This window comes from Gavialis gangeticus, unplaced genomic scaffold (genome assembly GCF_001723915.1).
Source record: "Gavialis gangeticus isolate Ggan-Ray unplaced genomic scaffold, GavGan_comp1, whole genome shotgun sequence".
Classification (NCBI taxonomy): Eukaryota; Metazoa; Chordata; order Crocodylia; family Gavialidae; genus Gavialis; species Gavialis gangeticus.
This window is the reverse complement of record NW_017729002.1, coordinates 22301491-22313388: the sequence shown is the minus strand read 5'-3', so window position 1 is coordinate 22313388 and position 11898 is coordinate 22301491. Positions and strand designations below refer to the sequence as shown.

The 11898-nt window shown below is 48.2% G+C and overlaps 1 protein-coding gene across 6 annotated transcripts in view; it reads left to right on the top strand.

The window, feature by feature from the left end:
- The window catches only part of LOC109290847 (ankyrin repeat and fibronectin type-III domain-containing protein 1-like), a 680006-nt gene extending 668950 nt beyond the window's left edge, over positions 1-11056 (top strand). For all 6 annotated transcript variants that reach the window (XM_019507654.1, XM_019507655.1, XM_019507657.1 and 3 more), the window contains 5 exons: positions 1484-1652; positions 3022-3188; positions 4070-4280; positions 6696-7351; positions 9219-11056. In XM_019507654.1, coding sequence (XP_019363199.1) covers positions 1484-1652; positions 3022-3188; positions 4070-4280; positions 6696-7351; positions 9219-9506 — 1491 coding nt within the window. In that variant the 3' untranslated portion in view covers positions 9507-11056. The remainder of the gene's footprint in view (positions 1-1483; positions 1653-3021; positions 3189-4069; positions 4281-6695; positions 7352-9218) is intronic.
- Positions 11057-11898: the final 842 nt, after the last annotated feature.

The following is an 11898-nucleotide window of genomic DNA, read 5'->3' as shown; positions in this document are numbered from 1 at the left end:
TTTTTTGAAAATGGGGACCACACTGGCCCTTTTCCAGTCCTCTGGCACCTCGCCAGAGCACCACGAGTGCTCATAAAGCCGTGCCAGGGGTCATGCAATGACCTCAGCTAATTCCCTCAGCAGTCTGGGGTGGAGATCATCAAGACCTGCTGATTTGAACACGTCTAGTCCCACCAGAAGTTCAATGACTAAGTCCTCACTGACCCTGGGTCTGGCTGCGCCTCTTCTGGGTGCATCCAGGATCCCAGTGTGGGGGATGACCCGGTCCCTGCTCAGAAAAATGGAGGCAAAGAAATTGTTAAAGAGGTTAGCTTTGTCATCTGGTGTGACCACCAGATTTCCTAGTGCATCTTGCAGGAGCCCCACGTTACCCAATACCTTCTTTTTACCCCCTATGTATTTAAAAAAGGACTTCTTGTTGTCCTTGATCCAGGTCACTAGTCCCAGTTCTGTCTTCGCCTTGGCCTTCCTAACAGCCCCCCTACAATCTCGAGCAATGGAGGTATAATCCTCCTTGGTGATGGCCCCTCCCTTCCATTGGGTGTACACCTCCTTTTTAGCCTTGAGACATTCCTGGATGCTTTTGGTGAGCCGTGGGGGCTTTTGAGCACTCTTGCCCCCTTTGATCTGAGTTGGGGTTGTCACCCTTTGGGCATGGAGGATCGTCTCCTTAAGAAACAACCACTCCCAACTCCCCTCTCCTCCAGGACCTCAGTGCCTCCTGAAGTCCAGGGCTGCTGCCTTGCTGCAGGTCTTTGACACCCTGCGCTGGATGGTGAATTCCAGTAGGTGATGATTGTGAACCCGCAGTCCCCTCTCCAGGTCATCGCCTGTGGCCAGGACCAGGTCCAACAAGGCATTTCGCCTGGTGGGACTGTGCACCTCCTGGGTTAGATGGAGGTCCTGTAACTCAACTAGGAACCTAGGTGAGCAGTCAGACCTGGCTGACTGCTCTTCCCAGCAGATGCCTGGATAACAGGAGCGCTGACTTCCCTCCCAGCTTCCCTCCTGCCATCACCTACAGTTGGGACTAGGGTCCTAATCCAGCAACAAATGTGAGCACATGAATACTTTCATTGGCTTCAATGAGAAATGGACATGCTAACCACTAAGTACCTACTGAAATACCTGCTGAGCTGGAGCTGATCACACCCCTGGTTGGATGGAGGGGCTCTCAGTGGGATTCTTCTCCAAGATAAGCAGCACAGAAACCACTGGAGAATAGCAACAAGAAAGGTGCAATACATAATTTAGTAATAAACAAAGGATATTGGCTTTTGCAGCCCAGTACAACAACATAATAATGACTGGCATCTGGGGAGCAGATGATGACTGCTAATTATCCCCCTCTCCCATCAGTAAGGAGTTCCATGGAGAGTTCTTGTCTTACAGAGTAGGGCAGTGGGGAACTGTCACTTTGTGCTGCCCTGGACTCACTTGCAGCAGTAACACCTGGTTTTTGTTTTGTATTTGCATGCTCCAGGCCAAGGATTTCCGTCTGTACAGCCAGGAGGTGCTGGACTTCGGGGGCCAGGTCTCTTTTCTCCTGCTGATGCCTCCATCTGATGATGTCTGCACTGCCCCAGGCCAGAACAACCCTCACACTCCCCACTCTGGCTTCCTCACACTGCCTCTCCAGATCTTTGAGCTAGGTGAGAGCAGCTGCTGAGGTAGCTCAACCACCCCTGTTCCCATGAGTCTCTAGCCCATCTTGGGCTGCAACCTGCCCCTCCAGAACTCACCCCCTTCACTCTCTGCTGCCTTCTTTCCCTATAGGTCCCTTCACACACACTCTTTGGTCTGCTAGTGACTGAGTAGAGTGGTATATGGTGCCTTTCATTCCTGCCAAGATGCACCTTCCCCTTCCTGCAGCAGGGGAGAAGGCTTGGCCTTCCAGTTGTTTTGAACATTACACCAGTGTTGAGTACCACTCTAAGTGAGGGAGTTCATACAGAATGATCAGGTTAAAGGTCTTTATGTCAGGAAAGTAAAGTTTGAAAGGGGGATGCTCAAGGCTTCCTAAAAACATTGGGGTTGAAGGGCTTGAATTAGTGTGGGATTGGTGGTTTTCCAGTTCATGCTTGATAACAGGAGCACTGGCTCAGTCTGCTCCTGTTCTTGCTGTCTTAGGGATCCACCTGGCCCTCTCCTGTCTGGTGGAAGGGGAAAGCTTCTTGGTCCTCCTGTTAACATGTATGCTGTAGTAGGCTGTGTGTAGGCCAGGAGCACCATGTAAGAAGGCAGCACTTTGCTTGAAAAGGAGCAGGTCTTCCTGGGATACTTTCTGCAGGGATAACGCCTGTTTTTTCTTCAGCCACTCACCTGAGCAGTCCTTGCTGCTGAAGGCTGGTTGACATGGCTTGATTTGTTTGCCCCAACCACGGTTTGCAAGAATAAAGGTTTAGGTTTGCTGTGGATTATGGTTGTGCATGCCGTTGCAAGTCCTACTGCAAAAATCCATCAAGCTTCTGATATTTCATAGAGTATCCTGATATACATGATTAACACAGGGACAGTGGATGATAGCACTATCTCTGGGATTCCAGTCACTTCCATTGAGGCATTCTTCTCTGCAGTCCTGTGTAGACTCTGGGAACACTAAATGGTCATTTTCCCTTCACTAGAACTGAGGTACATGTGAGACAAGGCTACATTGTATTGCCTTCTGTCCCTTCTATCAATCTGTGCAAGGGGCTTCACTTCTGCTTTCCCTGAACCAGGTCTTCTACCCACTGGTGAGAATACTGCAGAGCTACAGCTGGTGACAGACAATGGTCCTCACTTCCTGCTCAGTTCATTGTGGCTTTTCCCAGTTGTGGTTTTCAACTGTGATATAGAATGACTTCTTTCTGTGTGCTACAGAGGGAGTTCTTCACTGTAGGATTGGGTCTGTCTTTTGGTTCACTGACACAACTCTCTGCTGGAGTCAGTCTCTACCTACTCATATGTCAACCATTTCTGTCTGAGGGACCTCTTCTCAGCCCTGCCTCACTCTTTCCATCTCCAATCTTTCTGTTCCAGTTCACTTTTTCACATATGACCGGGAGTTCATCACTCAGTATTGTCAGGTGTCTGCACTTTTGGAGCTTGAGTCACTTCTCTCACAGCAGAGCCTCAGGGAGGCCTTCTCAGACTCCGAACTAACCACTGCTAAGCAGAGGCACCAGCAGGTTCAGGACTACATACAGGTATGTGGAGGAAAAGAGCACTGAGAATGAGGTGGGCTGCCCTGCCCATGTCCTCTTACCTCAGTGCCCAGGTTACCCACTTTGAACAGGTGTGTCCTGGTCTGGATCTCCCTCTGCCAGTGCAGCCCCACTGCAGAGTTCCACTCACCTCCAATGTGCTGCACTCAGATAGCATCACCCAGTTTCTTTGACCATGCAGTCATGAGGTCCAGGACCTGTGACAGAATCTGGAACTCTGCCTAGCTACTCCTGCTCTCCTGTAGCAATTGCATTAGCAGTGCTAACAGGGAAGCTCCTCATCCTGTATGCAAGCCAGCCTGAATTTTCCACTTGCTTCTCAGAGCTGAGAGACCTGCCTTGTTGGGGCAGGCTCTGGAAGTGCATTCTGGGTCTGGTCCCACAAAGCAGTGCAGTGCGCCCTATCTTCTGGGTTTCCCATCTCTGAAACAGGCAGCTCACATAAAGGTTTGGGGCTTTACAGAGCCCACTGGACGTTCAAAGCTGTGTGTTTACAGGGAGTAGGGCACCAGCCTGGGAGGTAGGAAACCAGGTTCAGTCTCTAACTTTCCTTCTCCAGAGAAGCTTGAGCAGTGGCCTGAGGAGACTGATCCTCCTTTACAAAGTGCTTTGTGATTTCCCAATGAAAATGCCTCTAAAGTCACCATGTGTTTTTATTTAGTGAGGGTGCTTAGGATTGAAAGCTGGCACTGTGATGGTATGGAAAAGCCTTCTGTTGGATGATGCTCTTGGCCCCAGTGCTCCAATACACAGACTGCTCTGCACAGAGGAAGCATAATCTCATGTGGGGTGGGGGAAACCAATATTTCTTTATTATATTGTTTATTTAGAAGGGAACGGTTCATTATGTTTCTCCCTGGCAGCAAATGGAGGAAATCTGGCGTGAAATGCGCTGGATTATGGATGCCCTGCAACACGCGCGGTACAAACAACCATCCTGTGGTGTGCCCCTCACCTGGTTCCTCCATGAATCCACCAGTGCAATGAAGGAGAAAACCCAGTCCACCTCCTCCCACCTGGATTACCTTCCCTCACCTACTCCCTCTCCAGAAACCAGCCGCAAGCTCAATTCTGGTAAGGGGCCCTGATGCTTTATTTATGAAGCTTCCTGGCAGGCAGGCACAGAGAACCTGTCTGAGTATATCATATAATCATAGAAAGCAGTGTTGGTAGGGACCTCAGGAAGCCATCTGACCCATTCCTGAGTGCCTAGGCAAGATCAGCTGAACCTACTATACATCTGAAGATGTTGTGGTAATGCCCTCTGGCCACGTCTACACGAGACGCTGACTGTGCAGTAGCCCAATACTACAGTGCAGTAGCGTTGCATGGCAGAAACAGTGACACAGCACTACTGCGCAGTAGTCTCAGGCTACTGCACAGTCAGCATCGCAAAAAAGCTGTTCGTCGGCATGGTTTAGTACAGTCCACTATAAACAAGTACTAAATGACCTTTGCAGTAACAACTGCACAGTCAGCGTCTCGTGTAGATGCAACATCTGACTGTTAGATTTCCAAGTCCAGTGGATCTGGCATTATGAGGGTTTTCCTCAAAACCTGCCACCTTGTGTAGGAGGGCTTGTTACCCATATACCCATTTGGTACTGAAATTATGGTTAGGAGTAGAAAAGTAACTCTGGTTGTGTCTTGACTGCAGTAACTGTTCTGGCCATCTGTGGGTGTGTGGACAGTGCAGTCATTAATGGGGCTGAAGTGTGGCACAGGCAGACTCAAGGTAGCTATAAACTGGCCAGCCTCGGTGCTGCTGGCCACATAGGTGTGACACCACAAAGCTCAGCATGGCTAATAGAAGCAGGGTTGGCGGGATGGTCATATCTCCCGAGCTCCATTCTATCACAGAGGCATGGTTATCGGTGCCCACACTAGCTTGTATATGTCCACACTGCACTATGGTTACAAAAGTGACTACAGTGTCTACCTGCCCACTGTAACAGCTGTACCTAACTGTTCCATTTGTTCTGTTATTATGTTATTTTTCCTAGAGGTCTCATTCAGTGTTCATAACTCCATTATAGGTCAGAGCTGTCCATATGCCATGAAAGCCACAGGCTTCCCTTCCTGCACTGTGCTGGCACCCCAGGTCCCCCATGGCTTCACAGTCTCCCTTGGCCCCACAGGCTGTGCTGTCCCCAGGGACAGGGGCAGGCAGTAGAAGCTGGAGGAGGGGGAGGGAGCTTGGAGGCCCTGCAGGAGAGCGATGAGGGAAGAAGAGTCCAGTGAGCTCAGGAGTGACAAGTAAACCCTTAGGGGCTACTGGTTGGACAGCCCTATTACAGGCTATTGGCACGCATATTAAAAGACAGATCATGCCACAAGCAGCTGGTCCTTTAAGTAGCTTTTCAAGGGATCCCATTGTTCAAGTGGCTCAGTTTGCATATCCTAGTGCAGATGTTTCTAACCAATGGCACTGGAGACTCCACCTAGAATATGAAATCTGTCTTCAGGCCCCACAGATCATAGCAAAGAGCAAGGGTCTTGGAGTCAGGAGTTGGGGTAGTGCAGGGCAGTGATTGCGGGCTCCTTCCAGGTCTATGTCACTGACCCAAAAGTTAAGTTTCTACCATCTGGGAAGGGTCTCGTGGCCCAGAATTAATTGGCAAATCTCTGTCCCATTCTTTTTAGGGAGAGGTGGGGACATCCCAAGTACTCACCTGGCCACAGAACATAACAATGATGTTAATGAAGCAGGAGGCAGACTAGAATCCAGATCCTGCTGCTGTGGCTCTGCTGGTTTTTTAGCTTCTTTAACAGTAGAATGAAGCTAAAACCTGTGTTTTTGTGACTCAGCCGATAGGCATCTAAAAACCAGCTGGCAGCAGATGTGTGCAAAGCCATAGATAGCAGAGCAGGGGCCATTAAATGCTTGCTAAGTAGGCACTATTCAACTGAGCAGCATCAGGAAGGAGGAGGCAGGGTTGGAGCTTGAGAACCCTGAAACATTTGTTTCATGGTCTGGGACATTTGCTTGCTAAGAAGTCCAGAAGGCTGGTGGAGTGGGGAAGCATGTGCTTCCTCGGCTCTTGTGCTGTATGAGCTAATCCTCTGTCAGCTGCACAGTCCACTAGAAAATTGACCTGGAGCTGGGAAAAAAGCTAAGTGGGAGATCGCAGAGGGATGGATCTCCATGGCAAATGGCATCTTCTCCCTGCTTAATCCTTTGCTTTTAGTGGCTCCAACTTTAATTTTGGTCTTCCAGAGACTGTCAGTAGTAAATGCCATAAAAACCAGAAGTTGGAAGCCCCAAAGGATATAGATGCTTCTAGAGACTCGCATGTTTCTCCATCCATGATTCGATAAGCCAGACATTGAGTGATCCCAGTTAGAGGCATGACTATGTAGGTCCTTAGGAGGTGTATGATTCTCTTTGGCTTTTGTTGCCTGGGCCCAGAACCATGCTCTGCCCATTCCATTCATCTTGAGCATTGGCTCAGGAGTAGTGACACTTGTCTTCCCTTTCACTCCCTGCAGATTCCCATGGGCTCTCGGATGAGGAGGGTTCCTCGGAGGTGTTCCTGGCAACAGACAGTGACTATGATTCTAGCAGGGCCCAAAGCCCCAAGGAGCTGGATCTGGTTTATTCATCCTCAGGGCCCGATTGCTGTGGCAGGAAAATCACCCGGACCTTGAGGGACAGTGCCCCTGATGTCCTGCAAACCCATGAACTCAAGACCCCAGCTCTGCCTCCTGAGGAGCCCCGCCCACCCCCAGAGCTGTATGACAGTGACTTTGTCCTGCCCAGCCGGCAGATTGAACTCCTGCGCATCACAGAGAAGCGTCAGGCTTACTGTGTCCGCACCAGCAGCCTGGACTTCCCCAAGCCGCTCTTCCAGGTGGCCCGGAAGTCCTGTCCTGGCTCTGTCGACAGCTCCCCAACAGAAACCAGGACAGCGGCCCACTGTGGCCTGCTCAGGCTGGGGACTGGCTCGTCTTTCAGCCCGGAGCACGGCCAAGCCATCAAGAACTCTGAGCCCGTCTTCCGGACACGCTCAGCTGAGTGGACTCGCACTTTCCAAGAGACCCTGGAGCCAGGATGCTTGACAAACCGGGGGAAGAAGCCAGACTCAATCACCTTACGAGTCTGCCCTCAGTATGAAACCGGACTCTCCAAAGAGACCAGCATCAAGGTATCACAGACAGTGATGAGGCAGCTGGAAAGGTCACTCTGAACAGCAACAACAGAGCCCAGCTTTGGTCATATAAGTAGAGCTCATAGAAGGGTAGGGGATGAGCACTCAGTGAGGGAAGGCATGTAACCTAAGCACAAGTAGATGCCTCTGTCCCTCCATCCCACTGACACCTGCCCACCAGATGTCTTTCTCTTCAGAATTTCCTGACGTAGCTTCTACCCTTGGTTCCACTCCACTTTAGCTACCCTCAGTGGGATCTGTAATACAGAGGGGCTACTAAGTCCAACCCACTACTGCAAGCATATCCAAGTGATGTGACTCTTACAGCAGTGGCAACTTGGCATCCACTGTGGCTGTGCCAGCCCCCCACCCCTACCCACACCATTGCTGCTGTCGGTGGGGCTGTTCCATGGATGGTAGGAAATTTGAGGAGCAAAATCTGGCATAACAAAGGCTTGAGCATTTTCACCCAAGCCAGATGCCTCTCTGGTAGCTGTAGTCCTTGTGCTGGCTGCTAAAGAAGCCCTGTGTCCGGGGAGGTCACTTATCTGGTCACATTTCTTCCCTCCCTTCTGTTCACTATGGCTTCATGACTCTGGACCTCTCACACAGACTGCTCACTCCTTGCCTGTTTACTATGGATTTGTCTTAAAAATGGTGGAAATCCAATCCAGTCTTCTCCTAGGTCACCATTCCTCCCTCAGTCCACAGCCTCTTCCACAACCCATCCCAGGTCAGTGTTCAGAAGGAGGCCCTCTGATTCTGATATTTCCTATATCCCTGCCTCCCATTCCTCAGCCCCAGGTACAAGGAGGCTGTCTCAGAGGGTCCTATCTCTGGGAGAAAGGAAGAGCATTATCCCATCACTGTAACCACAGCTTCTTCCCTGTGTCTGACTCCAGTATCAACCTATCCTTCCTGTCCTGATTTCCCACTCACCTGCTCAGTCTGTTCAGCTTGACTTTGCCTTTCTTTGCCCTCCCTCCCAAATCTGATGGGGAAAGGAAACTGTATACCACCACTTGCACTGGTTCTTTTCTGGCTTTGCCTTGTTCCTCCTTTCAAGACACAGAGCCATTACTTAGAAACATAGTTCCACTCTCTGTGTCTCAGTGCAGCCCAGGAACTGCCTCTGGAATGCCAGAGAAAGAACAAAGTTCATCACCATCACCTAGAGGCTTTTACTGCTGATGAGTTCTGGTCATCAGATTCTCCTTACCTTGCAGGAAGGTTACAAGCAGAGGCAAACCTGACACTTCACATTTATTTTCCATTTGAGCAGTTACCATAGATTTCTATGGTAATAGAGTAAAGTCCTTGGGTTCCTAGGAAGGCATCCATGTGGCTTTGGGTGTCAGGTAGGCCTGCTTTAAAGCATTGTATGGCATTCTTACTGAAGGAGGCCAAGTTCAAAGCAGAGATCTTTAGATGGCATAAATCAGCTTAACACTTCTGGTTTGATGGTGCTGTAGTAGTTGTCCAAGGGTCTGGACTACACTGGATGGGCTGACTGGGCTTATAACATGGTACTCTGTGAGTCTTTGTCCCCATGCATGTGCCAAAGCACAACAGCTTTTCTCCAGATCACAGTGGAACTGGTAGTTGCTAGCTGGAGTGTCCTGATGCTGCAAAGACGTGCCTCATTAACTTTATGACCACAAAGGGCTGCTCACAGCAAGAGTTAAGCAGGCTCGTAAGTGTTCGCATATTCAGGCCTTAGGCTGCTCTATGACCCTTTCTAACCTGCTTTTACTTGCAAAGGATCTGCCTGGGTTGCATTGATTTATTCGTGCTGGTGTGTATGCTTTCCCTGTTTTCTCATTCCCAGCTCATCACCTGTCTCTCCATCCCTATCTTTATACAGTTACACATCACCAACAAGACATCAGCGGGGGAGGTGGTGAAGCTGGTGGTGCTTGAGATGAATGACATCTCCAGGAACATGCTGGGCAATGCAGATGCCTTTTGCTATGGTGAAGAGCAGCTGGACCACTTTGGACTGGTGTTCGTGTCAGACGACACTGAGCAGTGGCTACCCGATGACTTCTTGCCAATTTCGCTCCAAAACGCCTGGCTTGGGGGGCGGTTCTACGTCCGAATCAAAGAGACATCCCCTCTTTTGTTCCAGTATGGGCCAGCAACCACAGTATGAGAGGAGGAGAGTGGACCAGGGGGAAACTTGAGGAACCTCAACTTCCACTGAGCAAACAGCTCATTTCCAATGCTTCCTTCCTACCCAGACACCCTCTCATCAGACGTCCACAGTGTGGAATAGGATTGTACTGGGCTGTGTGTTATTTGTTTGTGTATTTTTTTTTAACCAAAGACACATAAAGACTCATTTTTTATGACTGCAAGAGATAAGGGTGGAGCACAGGAGACTTCAGAGTCTTGGGAATTGGTAGCTGGACTGAAATTTTTGAAAATAAACATTTGTGGGGGGGAGGAAAAGAGTGAGTGGGAAAAATCACACAAGAAGAAGCAGCAATACATAACTTTTTTTTTAATCTCCAAGTCTGAGAAAGCCACAGAGATTTCCAGGTGGTGTCAGTAGTATCAGTGAGGAAAGGGGAGAGCTTGCAAAGACCTTGTAGAGAAGGTTGTTTTGTTAACTGTCCTTGTTTCACTGTACCTGGAGAAACACAAAATTGCACATCGTTCTTGGAACAAAATGAATTTTTTTCCTTTAAAAGAATAGTGCAAGAGACACTGGAGCTGTGAGAGAGCCGGACATACTTTTTACTTGTTTTAAAGACAGAAGGAAACTACACAGCACACAAACACCTACACGCACACACACAGACGTTGATGTTGCCATCACAGGTTTGCTACAGGGCAACGTACACTGCTCCTCAGTTTCCTTTCCTTTCTTGATTGCCGTTTTGTTCTGGTGATTGTGATTGGCCTCTCTTGTATGTCCAATAGCATGATGTTTTGTTAATGACTAGGTCTCTTGTTAACTAAGGTTATTTTCTGAACTCCTGTGGTCCATAGTAAAGATGGCTGTGCTGCTGCGAATGTATCATGTTTTTCCTTCTCATGGCCTGAAGCTTAGCGTGCTTTTCCTTAGCCTCTATCACTGGGATGAAATTCTGAATTTAATGTCTGGGTACCTCACTGCCAATTCACCAGACTTAAAGGGACACTGTCAACTTAGTTGAGGTGAACATTTTTAAAAAGTGTGCACGTGTGTGCATGTGGCAACAAGATGTGAACAGAAATCTCTTGCTGGTTTTGGAATTAAATCACCTTCTGCATCATTGGAAACCCAAACAGTGTGGTGCTAGGCATACAAATCAGAGAATGAAGACGGTGTTATCATACTGTAAAGCTTGTCTCACTTCAGGTGAGGAGGAAAAGGATAAAAAGTAATTTTGATGTTAAAACTATTTGCTTGGAGTAATCAAAGGGGGAATTGCTGACAGAATAAGGACTTCACACACTCAAGAAAGGTTTTTATGTTGACAGTGTCCCTTTGCTAGCTGTCTGTCTTTCCATGCCTCTCTCCATAACTAGGGTAGGGTCCAGTCTCATAACACATGTATGTCTCTGGTCAGGCACAAAGATACACTCGCAGTGCAGGGTGGGAGCCTTAATGGAACCGGCTTTTTGTCTTCTAGTGTTTTTTCCCTTTGTAACAGAACAACAGATTTCAACATTCTCCTGAAACAAAATTCTGAATAAAACCTTGTTTTAGGTCAAGTGAAGGGTTTTGTTTTGATAACATTGTAATATTTTGTTCCAATTCCAAGCTTTTAAACATTATGTTATGTTATGTTACGTTACGTTACGTTACGTTACGTTACGTTATGTTAGAACAGAGCATTCTAATAAGAACTGTTCCAAGTTTTCTGGAATGCAACACAACAATTTTATGCTTCAAAATGACTTAAATTTCACTTTTTAAATATTTCACTATAATTGTATATCTAATATAATGTAATGCAGCATAATGTAAATGTGCACAAACAGTGGACATAAAAAGTGGAATGAAAAGTCATTTTGAAGGAAAAAAATTGTGATGTTCCTTTGGGTGAAGCAGAGAACCCATATTGAAATGTTCCATTTCATTCAAAAAAAAAAAATCCAAATTGGCCCTTTTCCCCAAAATGCTTTGCTTTCAGTGAATTGGCCCTTCCTGATGGAAAGCCATTGCACCGGGACATGTTTGGCTCCACCTTAGTGTACTTGTCTCTCAGGCTTACTGTAAGGATTGATTGGCTGAGGTTTTCAAAGCGCTTTGGGATCTCTGCTGGGAGGAGAAAGTGATAATGGGGATGGTTCTCAATAATTTAAGCCAGTTGTCTCAGCTGGAGATTATTTTATGTCCATTTTCATTGTTGCCAGCACCCAGACGCTATGGGAACAGGCTCCACACAGACCTTTGTAAATAAATACACAGCTCCTGCCACCCCCATGACACATCTGACTGCTTTAGTCCCAGAGGCGCCTGCACAAAAGAAAGTAGCACATAACAAGTCGTTGCTCCCCCAGAGCGAGACTGGTGTCAGCCCCAGGATCTCCCAGCAGCCTGGAACTCAAGC